This window comes from Pelobates fuscus, chromosome 5 (assembly GCF_036172605.1).
Source record: "Pelobates fuscus isolate aPelFus1 chromosome 5, aPelFus1.pri, whole genome shotgun sequence".
Lineage (NCBI taxonomy): Eukaryota > Metazoa > Chordata > Amphibia > Anura > Pelobatidae > Pelobates > Pelobates fuscus.
Window position 1 is genome coordinate 102,558,536 of NC_086321.1, and position 25,778 is coordinate 102,584,313.

At 37.4% G+C, this 25,778-nt stretch overlaps 1 protein-coding gene across 6 annotated transcripts in view; it reads right to left on the reverse strand.

Moving 5' to 3' along the window:
• The window catches only part of SEMA6A (semaphorin 6A), a 166,564-nt gene that overhangs the window by 91,332 nt on the left and 49,454 nt on the right, over nucleotides 1-25,778 (reverse strand). For all 6 annotated transcript variants that reach the window (XM_063454114.1, XM_063454115.1, XM_063454110.1 and 3 more), the window contains exons 2-4: nucleotides 16,873-17,009; nucleotides 12,405-12,522; nucleotides 3,629-3,689 (exon numbers count right to left, since the gene is read on the reverse strand). In XM_063454114.1, the coding sequence (XP_063310184.1) occupies nucleotides 3,629-3,689; nucleotides 12,405-12,522; nucleotides 16,873-16,972 (279 nt within the window). In that variant the 5' untranslated portion in view covers nucleotides 16,973-17,009. The remainder of the gene's footprint in view (nucleotides 1-3,628; nucleotides 3,690-12,404; nucleotides 12,523-16,872; nucleotides 17,010-25,778) is intronic.

Consider the following 25,778-nt stretch of genomic DNA (forward strand, 5'->3'; position numbering starts at 1 on the left):
TTTTCCTGGCACTGCAGGTCCCCTCTCCCTCCCACCTCCCAATCCCCCAGTTGCTGAAGGGGTGAAAACCCCCTCAGGTCACTTACCTGAGACCCCGCCGATGTCCCTCGGCGGTGGTTTCTTCTCGCCGCCGCTCCTCCTCATCCCACTCACTGGCCAGGGAGACCTAATGCGCATTGAGCTCCCTTTAGGAATTGAGTGACACTGGAGGTCCTCACACAGCGTGAGGACGTAAGCGACGCTCTATCACAGGTTTTCTGTGCTATAGAGCAGGAAGTGCCCTCTAGTAGCTGTCTAGTTGACAGCCACTAGAGGTGGAGTTAACCCTGCAAGGTAATTATTGCAGTTTATAAAAAACTGCAATAATTACAGTTGCAGGGTTAAGGATAGTGGGAGTTGGCACCCAGACCACTCCAATGGGCAGAAGTGGTCTGGGTGCCTGGAGTGTCCCTTTAAAGACAAATAAACCACTTTGTTTAAAGTGCAGAGAGTGCCTTCTGTGCCATGCCTTCTGTACCGTTCTGTCATTTCCATAATGCAAGGTTTCTTCTTGGCATGGAAAAGCACAGAGAGTGGATTTGTTCATTTTGTGTACTGCCTATCTGGAATGAGACTGATGGCGCATGCCAACCAAGAGTAGGTCTTTTAAAACATGGGTGCCAAACTTAGCCCTCAAGGATTGTATACTGTGCTGAGTTTAAATATTTCTCTAATTAAGTGATAATCGAAAAAATTGTGTATCAATGAGCTATGTTCTAGGTGTTATCCTGAATGCTGTCCATATCTAAGCCACTCTGTAGTTTGACATCCATGTTTTATAAGGTATAAATCTCTCTGGGCAATAATCACTTTGTCCCTTTTCCATTAACAGTGCCCATTTATCTTTACCTTCTCTGGTTTCACTTGGAGTTGTGGGAAGTGACTAGTATCTAGAGAAATTTAATTGAGGTGGAACTCTTGACTCTGTCGAATCTTCATTGGACTTTAACTGAGAACAGACTACAGGTGAACCGATAATAATTTCCTGGAGATAAACAATAACTCACGCCAGTAGTACTGGATTCTAATAGTGCTCTTTACAGTTTTAGAGAAAGACAGCCTCCAGTGGCTGTCTACCAGACAGCCACTAGAAGCACTTCTGGGATTTTATCAGACGTTAGGTTGCCCAATTGACTGAACATTAAGCATCAGTAAAATCTCCACAAGAAAGCATTGAAGCAATGCTTTCCTATGGGGAGGGCATAATGCACTCGCAACATTCGTTGCGCATGCACATTAGCTCCTCCTGATGGTTGACGTTGTAGGAGGTGAAGCACCGACCCAGCACCAAGGGACATCGGTGTTGGGATCGGGTAAGTTAATAAAGTGTGTTTAACTTGTTTTTGACCCGGAGAAGCACTAGTGAGGGGGAGGTGGAGAGAACTATAGCAACATAGAAACATAGAATGTGACGGCAGATAAGAACCATTCGTCCCATCTAGTCTGCCCAATTTTCTAAATACTTTCATTAGTCCCTGGCCTTATCTTATAGTTAGGATAGACTTATGCCTATCCCACGCATACTTTGACTTCTTTACTGTGTTAACCTCTACCACTTCAGCTGGAAGGCTATTCCATGCATCCACTATCCTCTCAGTAAAGTAATACTTCCTGATATTATTTTTAAACCTTTGCCCCTCAAAACAGAACTATAGTGTTAAGAATACAGTTTTGTATTCCAAGCACTAAAGTAACACTTTACATGGTAAACCGAGTACTGGAACGAACCCTGTTACATAAATATTTTACAAATCAATATTTCTATAGTTAAAAAAACTACAGTTATTTTTCCAGCACAGATAGCTATAAATGTATGCATGTAGTATTAGGCGTGCTTTTTATTATTATTATTATTATTATTATTATTATTATTATTATTATTCTGCAAAAGAACTAAATTGATCAGCCTTTTTCCTTTCCAAAAAAACTAACAAGATCACAAAAGATAATGATTTGAAAGATTTTCAGCTGAGATGTTTATGGAAATTAGAATGGGGAAATACATGCTGGACACTCAGGGACATCAAATTAAAAAGGAGTAGACAAGTGAAGTCTTAGCTCAGCGGGAATGCAATTAATTCAAAATAAGAACGGCTGTCAGATACAAAGCAGACATTAATTGGTAAGCCCCTTAAACATGTCACTTGCACTGCAGCACTTTGGTCAGGAGGAACTGCAACCAAGCTATTTAATATAAGCATGTTTTTTAAACGTCAGTGAAATAGATGTACTTTTATAATGTAAAAACCATAAAAGTAACTGCTATCTTGCTTAAGACAAAGTAGGAAGGGACATGCAAGCTTTCATAAAGTCAGAGAAGAAAGGTCACATATTCTGTAACAATTCTCTTATGGTTGTCCATACTGATATGTCTATAGGTTTGGGTTGGGTAAAAACTCAATTATTATTATTATTCATTAAACAAACTGAATTGTAGGTGCCACCATATCTGGTATACTCACAGATCAATGTATACATACACAGCATACAATGTTTAATGAGAGTTTAGGAAATCTGTGTCATGACATTCTAGCAGTTGCTAAATGGCAACTATCTCTTAAAATATCCTGCTGGTTGATTTTAGCTGTCAGTAGCGACTGGTGGTTATAGTATGGTGGGGCGCCAGACTCCTCCCCCAGAATTTTACTCCTACCTATAGGAGCAGAGATACTCATACGAAACAGAGAGCTGAGCATAATACAGACATACTCATACAATAAAACCAGCTGGGCACAACATAAAGATCTGTAAAACACATATTGCTGAGTACAGTACAGGGCTAACAATATCATAAACTAAGCTGATAAGAAATAGCGATATAATACACAGAGCTGAGCACAGTACAAAGATCCATACACAATACACAGAGCTGGATAGATTATAGAGATACCCATACAGGTAGAGCTGAGCAAAATACAGAGATACAACAGAGCTAAGCACAATAAGGAGATGCTATTAACTATCCCACACTGCCAGGGCCACTGTGATTGTAATACAGAGATACCCACACAGTGCAATGTCTCTGTATAATGCTCCATCTCTCTCTGTCTATCTACCTAGCCCTCTCTTAGCTATCCCTTACATTATCTCATCTTCAATAGTGCTCATGCTATGATAACTTTAGCTTTCTTTGAAATATTGCTGCCATTCTGAAACATGTCAACTACTCGATTAGCTGTCAGCCCACAGTGTGCACAGGGTTAGACTCTTTATTGCCTTTGTAGCTAGCAATATAAAACATCTGCTGTGATAATATGGAGCCAACAAGTAGCTGACATGGTTAACAGAAGCAACAATCAAAGCCTAGCACAGGCACCATAACCACTACAGTACTCTATAAAGGTTATGGCGATTGGAGTGTTTCTTTTAATTCATGTCATTGCATAAACCTGGGAAATTTGATCAAAGCTGTTTTATGGATAGTCCTGCATGGATTTTGTTACACAATGTATTTCACATTCACAAAATTACATAAGGAGTCTAAAAAAAAACAAAGTTATTAGTTTCAAACTATGCTTTTGTCACATAATATCTGATCAGAAAACAAGATGATTTGACAAGCATAATTCAGAATCAAAAGACCACTTACTTTGCTGAAATAGATTTCTTCTGTGTGTAACGTATCTAGATCAATCGTGTAGATGTGATCTCTGAAAAGAAACAGATTACAAACAGAGCGGTGGTTAGAGGGTCAGTTTCAGCAAAAGTTATAAAGGTTATTGGATTCCAAAATTACTTTGCAACACAAGAGCTAACAGCAGGGCTCAGTATTGAACGGCAATCAACAGAACACGCAAAGCCTATTTTTATTTATTTTTTTGGTTAGGCACGTAAGAAATTATTGTGACAAATAAACTCGGCAGTAGTTAAATTCAGAGGGACTATTTGATAAATACACAAAAGGCAACTGTAGATAAAATGATTTTACCACCATAAGGGCAGATTGATGGCGGTAAATTCTTCACTACACTGTAATTTATGTAGGAAAATATGTTACACTAAAAGGTATCCTCAAAGCACCATAACCACTGCATCAAAGAGTAGTGGTGAAGGGGTAATGAAGCTATATCTAGAATATTTTTTTAAATTTAGTATATATTTTGAAAACTCCCCAAAACCGTTTAAGTGACTCTGAAGGAACAGCTTCCTTATTCAACTATTCAAGAATTTGACAGCATAAGCGCACATTGTGTGCTTACACCTGTAATTCTGACTCCTGAAGTTGTAGGTTCTACGTGCAGACAGCACGGTTTACTACCAAGGTCTCATGCATACAGAAACATTTCTGATACTTATGGGACAACAGTATAGCTCCCACCATTGGTAGCGCGTTGCTCATAATAATTTCAGCAACCTTTTCCTCCTCTATGTCCTCTATGTGTTTCCATATGGACTTATTTTCCTCATGCTTAGATACTGTGTTAGTTTATAAGCCATACCCAAGCTAAAAGTTCACAATAATTGAGCAGATTTGCCTTTCTTTTGTGTGAAAGTGGCTGGCTCCCTTTACAAGTGTCTGCTAGCCTGGCCCTAGAGAGGAGGAACAGAATGAAAGACTCAGGTGCAGGCCTATTTTTAAATGTTCCCTTACTGTAAAAAGGACACAGGGGCATTTTAGTCTGGTAGACGTAGACAAAAAAAAACCGCACTGATAATCAACGAAATAGCAAAGTCATTAAATCAAAGATCGTTGGAAATTTCAACTCATTATGAGCCCCTTACAAAACCAGATTTATATTTGTTCAGAATTGTATTAAAAAAAAACTTATGTATGACAGACTATAGAACATATATAAACTTATAATGACTATTTTATTAACACAGGGAATATTTAGCTATATTACATTGTCTAGGGGCGTTCTATCTACCTCTCATATTTTAATGAAAGACCTCCTGTCGTTTTATTATTTCTGTGATGTAATAACTAAAATCAAAACACACAGCTGGCATTATTTCATGTGTTATTAACACTTTATTATAAAGTGATATAGAAAAATCATTTACATTGCACAACGTACCAAACAACTGGAAATTAATCGGGATTTTTCAGCAACTATTTAAGCCTATTTAAGGCTAAATTCTTTTGTAATTAGGTTCTGTTGTCTGCCAAATCTAGCAATATGGAATGTTCTGGGTTTTGCTAAAGAAAAGGACTTCTGTTAGCTTCCAGTGAGCTTACTGCTGCAGTATATCATGCAGATCACGTTAATGGCACAACCGCAGCCTGGGTCATTAAAGGAATAACATTAGCTTTCTGCTTAATTTGCAGTGCCCACTTTATTCTATTGCAGATAGATGTTTCCACACAGAGTACCAGTAAAATCATCTCAACCGCTTTTTTTTTCTGTACAGAAAAAAAAACACACAGTGAGCACTTCCCATAACACTCATGTTCAGTGTATTTATTGTTTTGCTTTTTTTTCTCAATTAAAGACATTTTGAAACATATAATTGCTTGTTTTGCACAAATACAATGCTTTCATTTAAATGTTTGGTAATGGTAGGTCAATTTTAAAGGTCATCTTGCTTTATAAGGTCACACATCCCAGAATCCTTAGTGTTCTATTTGATTAGCATCATGCTACCAAAACATTCTGCATACCATTTATTGACCATATCCCCGTGAAATGTAATCAGTGGATAATTGGACTTCCTACCTCAGTTCATTGACATTTTGAGCCACCCAGTCTTTTCAGTAATTCAAATGCTTTGCTAAGTGCGGCACCTTCTGTTTTAGACAATAAGCCTTTGTTTTGTTCAAGCCGCCAGCTCCACAAATTACACGTTTTAAACTACCTTTTAATTCAGCTGCAATAACTAAATATTTCTGCTTGCTGCATCTTTACCAAAAGGCACTGGGAATTGTTGCCATGACATGATCTTGCAAAGGAGAAATATCTATGTAAATTTGCTGTCCGTTCATGACCCATTGCAGTCTGTGTATTGAATGTGCACAGGAACTCTGCTACAACAGCTGCCGAACAATGGACAACTTAGTGGATTTCTCAAGGATGTGAATCTTTTGACATTGGCTTCTCAGGACAGTGGGAAAAGATTCTGTGCTCTAGGCTAATTGGGCGTTCGATATATTGTAGAGCATTCCTCTAACTTAACTCTCTCACAGCATAACACGGCTCTAAAACAACCAACTATATATTTCTGTTTGAAATTTAGAATGAAATATAGACAGAGAGAGAGAGAGGGAGAGAGATAGTGATAGACAGAGAGGGAGAGAGATTTTGATAGATAGAAAGAGATATTGATAGATAAACAGAGAGAGACATATATTGATAGACAGAGAGGGAGAGAGATATCCATAGATAGACAGAGATATTATTAGATAGAGAGAGATATCGATAGATAGACAGAGAGAGATGGATACATCAATAGATAGACAGAGAGACAGAGACAAATCGATAGATAGACAGAGAGACAGAGAGATAGAAAGATATCGATAGATAGAGAGAGAGAGAGAGAGATAGATGTTAATAGATAGAAAGAAAGGGATAGAGAGATAGAGATAGACAGACAGACAGATATAGAGAGATAGATAAGATATAGAGAGATAGATAGATAGATAAGAATAAAACAAATGTGTTTTGTTAATCACAATATCATAAAGAAAACAATCAGGTGGAAAGTGGAATGTAAAAACTGATGAATCTTTTACGAAACCTTAAGAATTTTAGAGTTTAAAATGTTCTGCTAGCTGATTGAATGTTGTGACAAGTCAATCTTGATTGTTTTATTCAAAATGGCAACACTGTCTTGATTACTATATTCAGCTTGGTTCTCCCACTTAAAACTATTTTTAAAAGCTCTATCACTCAGTAAATGGGGTTTTGGATAAGCCGGTACCAGTGCTGTCTGACGTAGAATATTAGATGTATGTGAACTAGGTGTTTTTTCTAGAATACCTAAGCATCATGTGTAATCCACTGCAGAAACAAGATTGTTAGTATCAAGATTTGCCATGCATAACTCCAGTTTTGGGTCATGGTTCCATAATACAAGCATTCAAGGCACTTTAGAAGCAGTGGAACTTTGAATATTGCCCCCTAGTCTTTAACAGAATTAAAATGTAATTTCAAATGGACATTGAGGACTACATTACTTTTAGGAGTGTGTGTGGGGGTGTGGCCAGGGAGAGGGTGGTTCTGATACATTTTAAGTGACTTGCTAATAACAATTTATAGAACTAAAATGTACCGTATATACTCGAGTATAAGCCGACCCGAATATAAGCCGAGGCCCCTAATTTTACCCCAAAAAACTGGGAAAACTTATTGACTCGAGTATAAGACTAGGGTGGAAAATGCAGCAGCTACTGGTAAATTTCTAAATAAAATTAGATCCTAAAAAAGTTATATTAACTGAATATTTATTTACAGTGTGTGTATATAATGAATGCAGTGTGTGTGTGTGTGTGTGTGTGTGTGTGTGTGTATGAATGCAGTGTGTGTATGAATACAGTGTGTATATAATGAATGGAGTGCAGTGTGTGTATATGAGTGCAGTGTGTGTATGAGTGCAGTGTGTGTATAATGAATGCAGTGCAGTGTGTGTATGAGTGCAGTGTGTATGCAGTGTGTATATAATGAATGCAGTGTGTGTATATGAGTGCAGTGTGTGTATATGAGTGCAGTGTGTATATAATGAATGCAGTGTAGTGTGTGTATATGAGTGCAGTGTGTATATAATGAATGGAGTGCAGTGTGTATATGAGTGCAGTGTGTATATAATGAATGCAGTGTGTCTGTATGAATGCAGTGTGTATGCAGTGTATGTATGAATGCAGTGTGTATGCAGTGTATGTATGAATGCAGTGTGTATGCAGTGTATGTATGAATGCAGTGTGTGTATGAATGCAGTGTGTATATAATGAATGGAGTGCAGTGTGTGTATATGAGTGCAGTGTGTGTATATGAGTGCAGTGTGTGTGTATGAGTGCAGTGTGTATATAATGAATGCAGTGCAGTGTGAATGCAGTGTGTATATGAGTGCAGTGTGTCTGTATGAGTGCAGTGTGTATATAATGAATGCAGTGTAGTGTGTATATGAGTGCAGTGTGTGAGTGCAGTGTGTATATAATGAATGCAGTGTGTATGTATGAGTGCAGTGTGTATGTATGAATGCAGTGTATGTATGAATGCAGTGTGTATGCAGTGTATGTATGAATGCAGTGTGTATATAATGAATGGAGTGCAGTGTGTGTATGAGTGAAGTGTGTATATAATGAATGCAGTGTGTATGTATGAGTGCAGTGTGTATGTATGAGTGCAGTGTGTATGTATGAATGCAGTGTGTATGCAGTGTGTGTATGAATGCAGTGTGTGTATATAATGAATGCAGTGCAGTGTGTGTATGAATGCAGTGTGTGTGTGTGAGTGCAGTGTGTGTGTGAGTGCAGAGCATTGGTAGGGGTTGGGCATTTTATTAATTATTATTATTATTATTTAATTATTATTGTAATCTATATATTTTTTTATGTTATTATTTTTTTGTATTATTTTTTTTTTATTATTATTATTATTTAATTTTTTTTTTCGTCCCCCCTCCCTGCTTGTTAGCTGGCCAGGGAGGGGGGCTCTCACTCCCTGGTGGTCCAGTGGATGGGCTGTAGGAGGGGGGCTGTCAGGAATCTGTAACTTACCTTCACCGCAGCTCCTGTCAGCTCCCTTCTCTCGCCTCCGTCCGTGCAGCTCCCAGGTCAGCTTCCTCTGCAACTCTCGCGGCCGCGCGGAGCGTTGCCACGGTAACCCGTGGCAACGCTCTGACCCCGCGGCTCTCGCCCCGGTCCTTGTCTGTATTATGGCAATGAAAATTGCCATAATACAGACAACTGACTCGAGTATAAGACGAGTGAGTGTTTTTCAGCACAAAAAATGTGCTGAAAAACTCGTCTTATACTCGAGTATATACGGTAATTAAGATCAAGAGCATTTGACTTTAAATGACCTTGCTAATAACAATTTATAGAACTAAAATGTAATTAAGATCAAGAGCCACTGTAGTGTCGGGAAAACAAACTTGTTTTCCTGGCACTGTATAGTCCTTAGGTCACCTCCACCCTCAAGGCCCCCCTCCCGCTGGGCGGAAGGGCAGCGCCGGGCTCCCCTGATGCTGGTGACCTCTCCTCCCCCTCCGACGTCAACTCCGGAGTGGAGCCGAATGCGCATGCGCGGCCAGAGCTGCGCATGCATTAAAAACGCCCATAGAAAAGCATTTCTTAATGCTTTCCTATGGACATCCTGTTTTTCACATTGAGCGTCGGGAAAGCGCCTCTAGCAGCTGTCAGGAAGACAGCCACTAGAGGCTGGATTAACCCTGCAATGTAAACATCTGAAAACTGCTAAGTTTACATCTGAAGGGTTAAAACCTGGGGAACCTGGCACTCAGACCACTTCATTGAGCTGAAGTCGTCTGGGTGACTATAGTGGTCCTTTAATTACATTCATTGTAGTTTAATGGCACATTAATGTGAGTGTTATTGCTTTGGAGCTCTGTTATACTCTCAGACCAAACAACAATATGGAGCTTGTAGAAAAGAGGGGCATTGGTATAAACAAAAACAAAGGGATTTGAGACAGAAATAGGAACTCCTCCTTGGGGCATGTGTTATGTATCTTTGGGTGGCTTGCGAATCTAGACTAATAACTGAAAACATGGTTCACATGGCTGATATGCACATCCTAACCATATAAGAAAGAAAACTAATCAAACACAGAATACTAAACACTACAACAACTTGAACATTCCACGCAAGATACACCAGTAGAGGATCTGAACCTATGAATTAATTATATGGCAGAGTACAAAAATGGATTTCAGGCACTTCTGTCAATGATATCCATGGGGCTATAAACATAACTCATATATACATATACACACACACACTCTCATAACTGACATGAACAAATGATCACCTCACCTACAAATTCAAGCCAAAATACATAAACAGATATTCTTCACATTTTCATATTATATTTACTAGCATACAGTTATGAAAGCATATCATGTCTAATTACAGAAAACATTTAACCATACAGTATATCTGAATGGATGAGGCGACAGTGAGAGAATGGAGCTGTGTGAAAGGGCCAAGACTAAATAGACATGGCAGTGGGGATGTTGATCTCTGTGTAACATTGATCATGGTCAAACACAGAAATCCCTATCAGCCACTGATGGTAATCTTAGTAGTGCTCTTTAACTATATTATAAATACAGGCCACATGAGCTTCCAGCAAATCCACAACAACCAGCACAATTCTGAAGCGTGATATTGTAATCACATTACAGATTTGACCTTAAAGAAATAATATCGCTGAAACACAAGAGTATCTTGCATCAACGCATGCTATTATGTAATTAAACCTTTTAATGTTCTGCAAAATCTTGAAATCGCATTATTTTTTAAATAGGTTAAGTGCGTAATTTTTCTTCGCATAATTATTGCTTAAACTTTCTACTTAAAAAGTAAACATGTTCATCGCAGCAGAACAATATTCTGAACCCAACATTTGGTAACACATAAAGTCCTTAATGATGAGCCTTTATGCTTAGCTTTCTGTTACCAACCAAAGCAACATTTGTTGCAGTATATTTGTGACATAGGCGTGCGCAGCCTATTGCATAAGGGTGTGCACCCTACAGCACAAACACACACGCCGCGTATATATATATAGATATATATATATATACATACACACACACACATACACTGCTGTGTGTGTGTGTGGGCGCCGTGTGTGTGAGGGCGCTGTGTGTGTGTGAGGGCGCTGTGTGTGTAAGTGCTGTGTTTGTGAGGGTGCTGTGTGTGTGGTGTGTGTAAGGGTGCTGTGTGTATGTGAGGCTGCTGTTAGTGTGTGTATGTGTGTGTGTAAGGGTGCTGTGTCTGTGAGGGTGCTGTTAATGTGTGTGTGTGTGTGTGTGTGTGTGTGTGTAAGGGTGCTGTGTGTGAGGGTGCTGTGTGTATGTGTTTGTGAGGGTGGTGTGTGTAAGGGCACTGTGTGTGTGTGAGGGTGCTGTTAGTGTGTGTGTGTGTGTGTGTGTGAGGGTGCTGTGTGTGTAAGGGTGCTGTGTGTGTGAGTGAGGGTGCTGTGTGTGTGAATGAGGGTGCTGTTAGTGTGTGTGTATGTGTGAAGGTGCTGTGTGTGTAAGGATGCTGTATGTGTGAGGGTGCTGTTAATGTATGTGTAAGGGTGCTGTATGTGTGTGGGTGCTGTTAGTGTGAGGGTGCTGTGTGTGTGTGCTGTGTGTGTAAGGGTGATGTATGTGCGTGGGTGCTGTTAGTGTGTGGGTGCTGTTTGTGTGTGGGTGCTGTTTGTGTGTATTGTGTGGGGGTGGCGTTTAGTTAATATCCCCCCTCCCTTCTTACCTTTTTGTAGGGAGGGGGACCATGCTGCTGCCATCCCTGGTGATCCAGTGGTGGGGCTAGAGGGGCTAGAGTTCACTCTTGCAAGATCTGAGCATTGCCACGGCAACGCACTGACCTCGTGAGAGGAACCCGGCGGAGCTGCTGGCAAGAGCTCCCCAGGTCCTCTCCTGCCTCCCTCCATGCCTGTAGGTCAGTGAGGGAGATCATTGATCTCCCTCACCGTCCGTGAGGGAGATCATTGATCTCCCTCACCGTCCCACAGAGGGAGGCACATAGTGCTGGCCACGGGATTAGGGTGTGCCCAGGCACACCCCTTGCGCACGCCTATGATTTGTGACTGCACGGTGTATATTCTTTGCTCATTTGTTGGTAGGAACCTCTATTACATCCTCATACTTTGTGTAAACAAATTAAACGTTATCTTGCCCATGACCATATCATTAAGATATCAACACAAATGGTGTTTGATGTAAGGTGACAAGCAAATATTTCAGCATATCTTTGTACTTCCCTTCCTCGATTGTCTGTCAACATATGGATATTATTACATTTATCTATAATTTTATTCTGTTCTGTATCAGACTAGTTTTTATTTACTTTTAGTTTCTCTTTAAGTAATACTCAGACTTTTTCTCTTTCATTATGTTGTATTGGGTCATCACGGTTCATTTCACTGGAATGAACTGAAAGAGTGAAACTTTAGCCCTCACCATGTCAGGAAAAGGAAATTTATTATTTTCAACACTAAACTTTCTTCACCTGCAAAACAGGATGTCTATTGTAAAGGATGTCACCTACATCACATCATTCACCTCTGTGCACTATCTCAAAAACCACATTCCAATGTAGAAGCAAATCACATACACTTAAGCACATTAAAGTAGTAATGCTTGTCACTTAACTCAAGGGGACGTGCCGATCACTCATAAACAAGTCTAGACTGGTCAGGTACATTTGTACTGACAATATGCAGGTATTTACTAACCTAGCAGCTATGTACAGAGTCCGATTCATTATTACGATCTGCTGGATGTCCATCTTGTGTCTTTGTGTGCTGTTTCGTCCTGGTTTGTGTCCCACAAATACCGGATACTGTTTAGTGTCTGTTTATAAAATATAAATAATACGGGTTAGGGAAATTAGTGCATACATATAAATTGAGAACAAACATATAGTGATCTGAACAATTCTAACACTGATCTGTATTATATCCAGAGCAAGCCATCTCCAGATGTCTTCAAAATCCTAACTAGTCATTTCTCACGTATTGGAAACATAAGAAACCACAGCCTAAGGAACACAATATGTTTCCAAAAGGTTTAGGATTTCAGGTGGAGGATTTTCACACCATTTTTCTTTTTAACACCGTCATTTAAAGGTGCTTGGGGGTATAACCTTTCTTTCCTCATTTTCTATTCTTTCCATGGATGTACATGATTCATAATTAGAAATCTGAGACTAAACCATGTTATTCATTGGACTTTTGCATTATGGGTAATCTTGGAATCCTTTTATGTTCTATTTGAAGCATGCAATGTTTTGTACACTTTATTCAGAATGTACTAGACAAAAAAAAAAAAGGCAACTTTGCCAGTTCGGTACTCCAGGCATCCAACAATGCCTGCACTATTCTCTTTCCTATTACAATAGGAAAGCAATTTTATTTAGATTTTAATATATCTCATTACATTTTCCAATTACCAGTTTTACAAATACATATGAAGAACATCCCTCTGGGACATGCAACCTGCTCGCTTACTGCCAAGCGAACCCCCACAAAATGATATGTAATTATCACACGGCAATCATACAGACTATGCCACGTATAATCTAAGAAATGTGAAATCTACATGTTGTAGAGTACCTTATAATGGAACAATAATGGTATTAAAATATGTTTGCATTAATGTGGGGCTAATATACATTTTTAATATTGCAACGGTTGCTGTATTAGTCACATGACTTAGGGCTTACCCCAATAAAAGATTGAATTACCTATAACAAGATTGGGCATGTTAATTGGGTTTTTTATGATAGAGTCTCATAATAAAACAGGTATAGCGTGTTGTGGTGAAATGCTGAGTCTTTTTTTGCAATGACTATAATGTAGAAGACAGAGAGAGAAGTTGTAGACGCTATAATTCCGGTTTTAAGATGCAGTAATAAGGAAATTTCCTTTTTATTTTTTTAAGTTTTGCACAATGTAGGATTTTTCAGCCTACTTTTCACTTAAAGGGACACTATAGTCACCTGAACAACTTTAGCTTAATGAAGCAGTTTTGGTGTATAGAACATGCCCCTGCAGCCTCACTGCTCAATCCTCTGCCATTTAGGAGTTAAATCCCTTTGTTTATGAACCCTAGTCACACCTCCCTGCATGTGACTTGCACAGCCTTCCATAAACACTTCCTGTAAAGAGAGCCCCATTTAGGCTTTCTTTATTGCAAGTTCTGTGTAATTAAGATTTTCTTATCCCCTGCTATGTTAATACCCTGCAAGAGCCTCCTGTATGTGATTAAAAATGGTTTCTCAGCATAACTGGGGTATATGGAGAAGGAATGCTTTTTGCAATCTGGGTCATTCAATATCTTCCTATGGTAGAGACTGGATAGAAGAGATTTCATCCTAAAATTTGTAATTAAATAATTAAATTCAGTGATATCATTTCCCAATACAAAGTGCTAAATTCAGCACAGAGCATCCCTTTAACGCAAAACTGTTGCCTTTCTGGAAATCGCACAATTAAATAAAACCCTGAAAATCACCTAGAACTTTTGATATTTAATTTTTCATGTACATTAAATATTTAAAAGATGACATCACAATCCAGTTCAGTCCTGGCACAGCCAAGGCACAAATTGTATTTAAGCAGGAAACCAGAAACACTGATTCTGTTTCTCCTTTATGCTTTCTCTGTGCTGACTGACAAGTCCAGAGCTTATAACAACATTTCACCTGGAGACAAGATGTCGGCGACAAATATTACATTACAGCAGCGTTGATTTACTATACATGATTTAATTTCTTAGATCCCACACACACAGGTTTGTTAGAAAGAGGGGATGAGTGAACATAGTATTAAGAAATGATGGTTCCCCTTTAAACAACGTTTCTTCAATAAAGCTATGAAATCACAGAAGTCAGTGGAAAGCTAGGCTAATCTAGACAGTAGCACACTTTTCAGTAACTCAGAATCTATTTTGCAGATAGATAAGACTGAAAAGTATGGGATGGGCTTTGGAATTAAGAACCTCCAGCTCTTAAGAAGGTTAATATAGAAGATTAGCAGTAGATATGCCAAGAGATTATCCCGTGTTCAGACAAGCACTTTAGACGCAGGTCTCTTTGGCTGGAGACTGGAGACAGGTTGAAAATATTTCACTAGCAGTGGATGTTTCAAATCCACAAAGACCTTGTAGTAAACATGATGAAAGACACATCCACAATGTTTTGTTTTCATAAACATTGACTTGACTCTGGCTATTTCCCTACTGACTGATTTGTATTTTCTACAATAAAGGGTTAGATTAGGGAACAATGAAACAGTCAAAATGTTTTTCTTTCTCCATAGTTTCTTTTCATCCCGTAATTTGAAATGATTTGTTCACTAAGACGAGAACAAAAGGTAATTTTATATTGTTGGAGCTTCTGCATTAGAAGGATACAAGAATATAGAAATTGTATCTCTATTTATAGATATATCTAGCTATTTATATCTATGTATAATATATCTGTCTACCTATGTACCTATATATTAATCTGTTTCTCACTCTGCCCATCTGTCGATCAGTATGTATAAATGTAAAAATATATCACTGCACTGAACACGTCTACACTATGGCAATTTTTTTTTTTTTTATTAAACTTGGGTATATGGAAAATTTATGTTTTTATAATAATGCTTTTGGGATGTTATGATACAAATCATAAGATCTACTGTTTTCTGTTTTGATTATTTACAGTGAAAGCACATTTGGGTTCTAGATATATCAATCACTCCCTTTGGATGGATAACAAAACAAAAATAATGTACTTTTCATAAGATTTATTTTACCTATAATCTGTTTCTGCATATCAATGTTTCACAGGTCGAATGAATGATATACACCTTTCACTTCCAGGCCAAAACGAATCTATAGAGGACAAGTTATCACCCACCACCCTTAAAATCAATCTCCTCCTAGCAAGGGGAAAGGAGACTCAATATTTACATTATTTACTGACAGGTCCTAGATGAGAAAAGCATTGCTGAAAAAAATAGTTTTGTCACCCCCTTAAGAGTTCTGTAATCCCATATTGTTGAGCCATATAAGCATGGCTTCAAAACATCACGATTGGTTTCATTATCAGTACATCGTGTCAGACTGCAGTGACATCTGTCACTTCATTTTTAGAATCTTCTAACAAAACACTGGAGGAATGATCACAGCAACTACAGCTCATGCACTGTAGTTTCTAACAAAGAGAGCAGGAGAACCTCCCTCCCCTGTCACTCAATACTCAGCGTACATGATCAGTACTCTGAGGGACTGATAGAAAAGTTAGTAAGAGGAACTACATTTTCTAAAAGTTAAAAACACAAAAGGCCAGGCTATGGATGAAAAAAGTTGCGTTGAAGTTATTCTAATCTTTAAGCCTTCAAGTTAGGACGGAATAAAGGCTTGTATGTTATATGTGATTGCTCACTATCTCATTCACTATCTCTTTACATTATTAAAATTTCTGGACATTGCAAATATTTTTTAGCACAATCAATTACATTCAATGGATGACATTCTATGATTGATGCATATTAAAGGCCGATTTCCATTAAAAAAAAAACAAGCAACCAGCCCAAAACAAAATAAAAAAACAAAACAATACAAAAAACAAAACCCACTTATAAAAAAAAATGTGATTATGGGATCTCTACAATGCACAATCCATGTTATTTTGTTTAGATTTGTTCAGCAAGCCAATTAATCCCACCCTTGTAACAAAAACAAAGAATGAGAGAAATACAGAGAAAACCGGATGAAAACATAGCAGCACACACCGTCTACACAGAGCAGATCACACACAGTGCCCATTGTAAGTAATCCCATTGAAATTAATCAGAATTCATAATTTGAGCGGATCATACCCCACCTTTAATCCATTAGAATGGTGATCTTATTAAATCTGCAATTTTAGACAGGATTAATTGCACCGCTGCATCAAAACCACTTTGCTCTGATTAACTCAAATAACCCATTTGATTCATGTATTAACCCTTTGTGTGCCAGAGGCATGCCCGACACATTGCAAAACACTGTGTTGGTCACACCATTGACACACAGAGATTTAAGTTATCGTCAAATATACTGTGTGTGTTTATTTTAAGCGGAACCTCCCCTTTGATGGGACGAGACTCTGCAAAAACGCATTTTTGAAACTTTATTTAAACAATATTTTGCTTTTGGTTTTTTACTTACAGTTGCCATGCGATATACTGATCGGCTCAGAATCTTCAGGAAATCCGGCTGTAGCAAAAGGGAGTATCATGCAATACAGCAGCAAAGCTTCTGACCTCATAGTAGATCAGCTCAAAGACTTTACTTTTCACTTCACCCTGTCAAACAAAGTTAGGAAAGTTTGTGTTAACATTTACGAAAGCTGTCACTGCAATCTATGAAAAAATATGGTGATGGAAGAAAATAATTGGACAATACCCAGAAGACTGATTGTAACAGTCTAACAGGAAAATAAAAAAAATGCTTCTTAGGCATTAAATAAATGTCATGTTTTGCAGTTGTATACATATATATATATATTTTTTAAAACTCATTTAATATTCGCTTTTATCTATCCAGAGCCGGTGGGAATATTCCAAACTTAAACAGATGCACCTATTAATATTAAAGCATAGCAAAGTGCAAAAACTATCTAGGGCATGTAGCACGCAAAAATCAAAGAACTCATCAAATATTCAACATGGTACATTTCTAAAGAATATAATAATAAACATGAATGTCTTATTCTGTTTCCATCTAAAGTCATAATACAATTAAAGAGAACACATTTTAGGTTAGAAGCCACTGCTTCTATATATCTGTAGAAAAATATTTAACAATATTTCTAAGTAAAATGCAATACTGCTATCTACCTACCCACCTACCTATCTAATCTACCTATCTAATCTACCTATCTAATCTATATATCTGTCTATCTGCCTATCTACCTAATCTATCTATCTATCTATCTATCTACCTACCCAATCTAATCTAATCTAATCTATCTACCTACCTATCTAATCTACCTATCTAATCCATCTATCTACCTACCTATCTATCTATCTATCTACCTATCTAAACTATCTATCTATCTATCTATCTATCTACCTTTCATAGACTTGGACAAGGTAAATTGGTAATTGTTTGTATTCTTTGAAAGGAACAGTGGATGATGTATGTGTGTAAGAGATAAGAAAGACCCGCTTTGTGTGAAGAGTGTTGTCTTTTTTCATTTTACAAAAATATCAGGGTTCAGTAGAAATGGGCACTCTTCTAAATGAACCTTGTTTAACCCCTAAAGGACACATGACATGCGTGACATGTCAGGATTCCCTTTTATTCCAGAAGTTTGGTCCTTAAGGGGTTAAACCCCTCACAGTCAGACATCAGGTCCTGTTACTTCCTGGCTTGGTTAGCTTAGGGGAGCTAAATTCAAGAGGCAGGCAATTGCCCCTCGCAAAAACTTCTCATTGAGCTGTATTGGAAAGTCTGTGATTGGACAGCCACCAAAAGTCTGGATGGGGTTAGAAGGGGAGGGCCTGCATAGGCTGCTTATTTTGCAAGCTGTTTTTAGATATATCCCCAGTGAAAAATGAATAATAATTAAATATAGTCTTGTTCTTCAATGGAGTATATCTACTAATTTGAGCATTGGAGTGTCCTTTAAAAAAAGTATCTTTCATCAAAAGCAGCACTGAAAAATACAAAAAACGAAACAAGGAAAATGCATCAGAAGTACTATAGAGATGCATATTTGCAAATGAAAATATAAAGTTCTGAAAATGTTTTCAAAGTTTTGTTTGTGCATAATGTGGTTTTATTCACCTAATTAGCATGTGAATTGAAAGAGAATTAGCAAGAGAATTAAAAAAAATAGGTCAAAACATCCAAGCTGGAATAATTCAACTTTGCTTATTCTTGGCCTATATTTTCCTTTCAACTCCCTGTTTAGTAAATACCACAAGTGTGTGCAGTGGTCGAGTTGTGGATATCATTCCTACATCATTTTATTGTCTTTTAAAATTTAGTCCTACAGGACCTCAAAACTGCTTACACTAACTATTCTATTATCAGAATATATTTTTTTTTAAACTGGCTCCTAACTGATATACCCTTTAAGATTTGTAAAGGATATTCATACAAATACTGAGGTATGCTTCTGTGCGGTAACTCAATAATGTAAACCTCTGCAACATTATTCAGAAGCCTTGGTTTGAACAAGTGAATTCTTAAATGTAATGTCTATTTATGTATTGCATTAGCCTAAACATCTAATATAGCAGCTCCCTGAGGGCTCTGCTTCCTTCTGTATGTCAACAAGTTAATACTGTCAACAAGTATGAATCCACATATTGTGGAACAGACAGATACAATGATTGAAGTACAAGAAGATCTTTCGGTTTCTCACACCTTACTAGCAAGCATCTGCTTGTGTTATTTTTCTTTTTTTGTTATGGTATATGAATCTTGCATTAGATTATGGCTATCATTCTCCCGCTGTTTATTTTGTAGTTAAAATAAAAATATGTTTGATGAATTCTGTCATAAGATTAGAACGCAACATTAAATGTATTAGAAGGTTTGATATAATATTGTTAGATATCAGTATGTTATCCTTTTTCAAACAAGAGGCAATGTTTTTTTTTTTTTTTAATTATAAATGTTAGCCTGCAGCGTGTTTTTAGCGGACACTAATATCTGTGTCTTTTGGGGAGAAACACCAATGGCTACCGCCTACATCAATCAACACAGTAAAGAGGTCAATTCACCAAACCAAGCGTTATGATAATATATGATAACTGAACAAACATTGTCTACAAGATGTGGCTAGTAAGGAACTTTTCCCGATTTCTATATTAGCGTAAACGTTGGTCCTCAGTTCACCTTGCATCTTTGTAAGTAAATTCATCTACTAAGTATTGTGCATTAATGGCGTCTAGAGATATGTGGGCCTGACACAGAACACTGGGCCTAAGTTATCCTCAGCCAGCTTAGCTCTACTAGATGACTTTATCTACACACATATTACATCAAGACTAAGGTCACCCACTGTGAAAGTGTGGGCTTACAATGCCTTTTTCTATGCATACTAACAGACAAAAAACAGAACAAATAGGTTTCGCCTAAAGCACATTACAATTTAAGGGATCATGTACGTGTCAGTGACCTCTGTTCCTGGCCATAATGTGTGGATAAAGTTTCTTTGCAGCTACCAATCTGTAAACTGAGCTGAAATGTGTTCGGTCTATAAATATGTAGTGCCATAATTCACCATTCATTTTAGTTCACCCATAAAAAGTTAATGGGCGTCTTATGTACCTCCCAAGGTGGAAGTTAGACAATATTGTTTTAGTGTGTATAGGTAGGTATGGCTAGGCCACAGGGCTTTTTTAGCTGTTATTAGGTGACCTTCACGGCCAACTGCTATTGTGTAATTTTAAAACAAGACCAAAGTATGGTATTCACATACACTGCTTTCTAAAGACATTTAGAATAGTTTAAAGACATATATAGACAAGGTTATTTACTAAAGTGAGAATTCAATGTGAATGTACTTGAATTTTTAGGCCAAATTAACCAAACTTGAAAGTTGGCGACATATGTAACTTTCCTATGATTCTAATCATAATATAGTCTAGTTTATGTTTAGTCTCTTTGGCATATGCAAACAAGGTGTATACACATATATTAAGATTTTATTTTTCTGCATTGTAAAAAAAAATGAAAAAAAAATGTCGTCAATCTCGGAAAATTTAGAAAAGGATAGAAAATAATAGAATGTCACATAAACCATAAAACACACAATAAACAAAACACGTGATGACATTACTTTGGACATGGAAGTGTTGCAAAGATAGGTTGTTTTTTTCTTACCACAGTCAGAGAAGTATTAACCATAGGGGGACCTTAGGTTGCCACCTGTGGCCCCTTGATTATACAATCTACTAATTATCAATTATACAATAGAGCCATATATTTGCTAATATATAGGTGCTAATAACACTTACTGCGGTTGGGATTTAATTAACCATCGAGATGTGCAAAATTGTTACATGTGATAGTTCAACTTTAAGACTTAAAGACTAGGTGAATGTATTCTATGTATAATTTTGTGGGATACAAAAACAACTAGATTTTTGACTGTGTGTAACACCCACATTCTATCGGCCTGTCTATCTTTCTATCTGTCGGTCTATCGCTCAATCTATCCATCCACACACACACATAGACAGAAATTCTAATAAAACATGAGAAAACTATCATAGTTTGCAACTGTGCTACTTCTACAAACTTGGAAAAAATTCAACACACACAACCATAAAAGAAAAAAATATATATTTTTCCACTCCAGCCAACACATTAGGAAACAAGACGTCCAGATGCTCGATCAAGTTATTATGAAAAATACAGGTCACTCACTTCAATTTTACATCTGACATTTGTCCATCACAGTCTGCTTTGTACATCTTTGCTCGGTATTAATCTACTTTATCTGCTCTGGTCAGCAACGAGTCGTGAAATCAAGGTGAGATCAGTACACTTCCCTTCAAATAAGTTAGCAAAATGCAACAATCTAAATTTGTTTTCAAGACCAACAGACTACAACAGGGATAGTCAACAGGCATTACTCCATCTGTAGATGAGATACCAACTTTCTTTAGGTAGTGCTTGTCTGAAAATATAGTATATGATGCAAAATGAAATTCAACAGCACATTTTGTTTAACTGATCCGCAATATTAAGAGATAATTGAAGGTCTCCTATGGCAAAAAGGAAAGAAATAAATAAATGAAAAAAATCAAACACCATGTTGCCTGTTCCAAAGATACTGAGCCAATAATAAGACCAATAAATCAGAGTAAGTGAAAAATGCTATTGATTAAAATGTTAGTATTTCTTCGTCAGATATAACTTTCGGCTGCCTGAATTAATATGGACACCTGAACGCGCAGTCAATCGATCCTCTTTTACATAACAGAGGCAGCAATGTCAGCTTGGTATGACAAACACAGTAGAGGTTTATTTATTCTCTTCAATGATGCACGGATTTGAATTTAGATGAGCCGCCCCATGACGTGGGCCTGTTGACAATTCCATCAAAATTTAATTGATAGCCTTATGAAGCATTTACTTATGTAATACAGTCCACAAGAGGGTTATTACCTATGCTATTTTTAATCTGTAAACTGCCTGATTACTATAGTATGGATTATATAGCCCATCAGTTCATTAAACTACTCATAAAGCACAGGTCTGACTGAGCATCATGGGAAATTTAGATCACAAATATCTGGCATGCCAGGGTTAGCTAGCACTGCCATGAAAATATAGAAAAACAGGTTATCCAGAGCTTTTTTAATGAGAGCTTTGGTGTTGTGGATGTTCATCACCCATATGCTAGCTTTGGCAGAAGGAAGGATAAAAAAAATAATCTTTAAAAGATACTGGTTCCCAGTTGCCGAGACATGGATCCTTAGTAAATGTAGCACTAATGAGATGCTGTTGATACAGGACGCGAAGACAAACAGCTCACACTGAAATTGGAAGCGGCTCAAGGCGATCGATTCTGGTTGTAACCTTTACTGTAAACAGTCTCTGGGGACCCCATAAGCCACCTGTTCAGTGATATTTGCATTGATATATCGCAGAGATAGAATGAAAAGCGACTTTGTGGGTTGCTTTTTTTTTGTTTTTTTTATAAAGCATCTGTTTTTCCTTTCCTATTCAAGTTGTGCTTGAGAGAGGTTTTTCAAACAATTCAAAGCGGAGTTGGGTGAAAATACCAAGGTGTTATAACTCATGCACAGAAATAACAAAATCTGCTTATCCTTTTCTGGTGACAATAGCACTTTGTTTAAATGACACAAATATAAATCTATGGTGTGAAACCCTTTGTACTTGTTGCGAACAAATCCTGTGTTTCTAAATATGACCTCATTCTAAGAATGAGTCTCAGGTCTTTCCGAAAGCTGCTATACTGGAATCCAAGCACCTTCTATTGTGTAGAAGAAAAATAAATTGCACTTGACAAGAATCCTAGACTATAAAATGATAAAGGGGCACTAAAGGCACCCAGACCACTTCATCTTAATGAAGTGGTCTGGGTGAAGTGGTCCTTTATGTTTAACCCTTCAATGTAAAGCACTGCCATTTAATAGATATGGCAAAGCTTATTTTCATGGGTTAAATACCCTTCTAGTGGCTGTCTACAATACAACCATTAAAAGCACTTCCACTAACCTCCAATAGGAGCACAGTGCTGCCATGCACCCCCTATTAGTCTTTAATGCTCCTCTATGACATTGTGTGACATTGTGGAAGGTAGATCAAGCAGCTAGTGATGTCGCGAACATAAAATTTTCTGTTCGCGAATGGCGAACGCGAACTTCCGCAAATGTTCGCGAACGGGCGAACCGGGCGAACCGCCATAGACTTCAGTAAGCAGGCGAATTTTAAAACCCACATCTCTACAAGCAGCTGCAAGGACTGGATCACAGCGTTGGGAGATAAGGTAAGTAAAAAAAATGTTTCCCAATATTTAATAAGTTTGGGGGGGGCGGAGTGTTCTTGATCTACATAAAGAGGAAAACACTATAGCCATAGAAATAGAGGTTTGTATTCCTAAAGCTTTGGTATTTTTTTAAGTAGACACAATGAATATATACTCTCTTGTATATACAATGAGTTCAGTTATGGAGTAATGGTTGTAATAATTTAGTAACATTGCCCAAGTCAACATCAGAACCCGATTGGCAATCTACCATCCTTACAGGGAGATGCCGTAAAAACAATTGTATACAATGGCCCAAATTCTTTCGTTTCTACTTTGGTGTGGCCTGCTTTAGAACCAAAATATATTCCTCTGGAATAATTATAGGATAATCTTTTACATTCACTCTTCTAGCCTTAAGGCAAGATGTGAGAGAGACACATTATTGGAAATATCTTGTCATTTGTTTTACGCTGTTCTTTCTCACAGTCTTTACAAAAAATGTACAATGTATACAGACAAACCCAAAATAACTTCATGCTGTAGCATTTCTACTGTGTAAATAAAATGTTATTTTAAACAGCGAGTACTGCACATGCACATAACAAAAGCAACGTGTGTTAATGAAACCAACATGAGCAGGAACAAAAGGCAATGAAATCAAAAGGCACATTTGGTTCTATGACCTCCCGCAAGGACTGCAGTAAAGGGAATAATACCAGTCTAATCAAACACACTATATCTGTTTTTATGTAACTGTAACGGCAACTGTACTGTCCCTGTACTGTCCGTATGTCTTGTCAATCATCATTCTCTCTTTATCCTCTATCTAATTTCAAAGCTTTTGTATCCTCTTGTCTTTTCCCCTTCTTCTGCAGGGCCTGCGGTCTTGCTGGACTTTTATTATTCTCTTTTTTCCTTGATTCCGTTTTTATATAATGAACCACTCCACTTTCTACCTCTTAAACATCTCGCTCTGTGATGATGTGACAAGGACACAATATAATACAGTGCAAGTAAAAATACCAGTTTATATTTTACAGTTATTCAAGTGTCAAAAAAATGCATGAACAAGGCCTGTTCCAAGTCAGCTGAAATCCACCTAATATGGCATAAATAATGCTAGACATTTAAATGCAAATTTCTTTAACCACAAAAAGTATAAATGGGATAATTCTAAGCTACTACGACATGCTAAATATCCATCAGCCATTTTATTATATTCGGTTCACCTTTTGACTTCCACCCACCAGTTCAGCTACTAATGCATTGATTGCAAGCATTGATGGGGCTCGGATAAATACAGGGAACAGAATCCCATTGGTAAGGTCCAACTTTTATTGATCTTCTATGCAACCATCAAGTTGTCCCATTTAAAAATGCTAATTAGTTTATTTCAGCTGTACGACTCTACTAAGGTATATTACATCTGCCTCATCCTACAAACATCTCTCCAGTGATTTACTTATTATAGTATTTGGTTATTATTGCCTTTCCCATGAGTATCTTCAAGAAGTTATTTTTAAAACATGCTTTAAAAATGTTCTCACATAATTACTGACAATTGCATGCAGAAATCAGCAATGTGTCTGAGAAACTCTAGCCAAAGAACAATGAACAAAACAATGAACACAGAACAGAAGCCAGTGTAGAGTTAAATGATAATATTCACATTTACATGCATTGTTCAATGACCAAAGAATTAAATGACCAAATGACATCATCCCGTTTCCTTCACATTCTATGTACCGTTATAAGCCACATTTTGCAAGAGTCCTACAAAATTGCTCATTAATTGAATCTGGAGTATCAGGCTCCACAAAACTGCATTATTTCCATAGCAACAACGGATGGCTATCGGAGAATTCAGTATCTCTAACACTGTATAATTGTTTGAATGACAGAAATCATGCAAAATCAAAACAAAAACAAAATGACATGTTTCTAATAATGTTTTTACCAGGACAATATTATCTAAGACCTTACATAGTCTTGCCGAGGTGACTAGTAAAAAAAAATAAAAAAATAAAAATTATATTTACCAAGTTCCATTCCCCAGATCAAGGTTCTCAAAGCACATTCTAGGGAAAAATAATCGGACAGTTGTTGTGAAAGTTGATTACATTATTATAGATACGACCCCCGCATGTCTTCAAAAAGTGCTGTACGCCTGGCAGTAGGAAATGAATGCAATAATTCTTCTGCAGTACATATATCAATGCACGTAGATCCAATAAAAGAAGTCTGCTTTTCAATCTACCTTACTGTGCTTTATCCACAGAAGACCTACAAGCTTTCAGTTGCCACCAATTATCCTGCAGGAGTATAATGCCAACACTTATTTCTACAGTCACCTAGAATGGCTCCTGCGAATTATACCTAATCCTTTTCTTTTTATAAAAAGCATTCCGTGTTCCTAATCCGAGAAATAAAGGTAAACTGCTTGAATGAAGTGCAAAATAGCAATTGGAAATCGAGCTTGTGTAAAAATATATACAGTCGATTTAGCATTAAGTTGTAATGCAACCTTTCCAACAGAAAGCATCCCACCAAAGCCCACAAAATGCTACATCCTGCTTATAAGGAAACATAAACAGAAGGACAAAGCGGATACAAG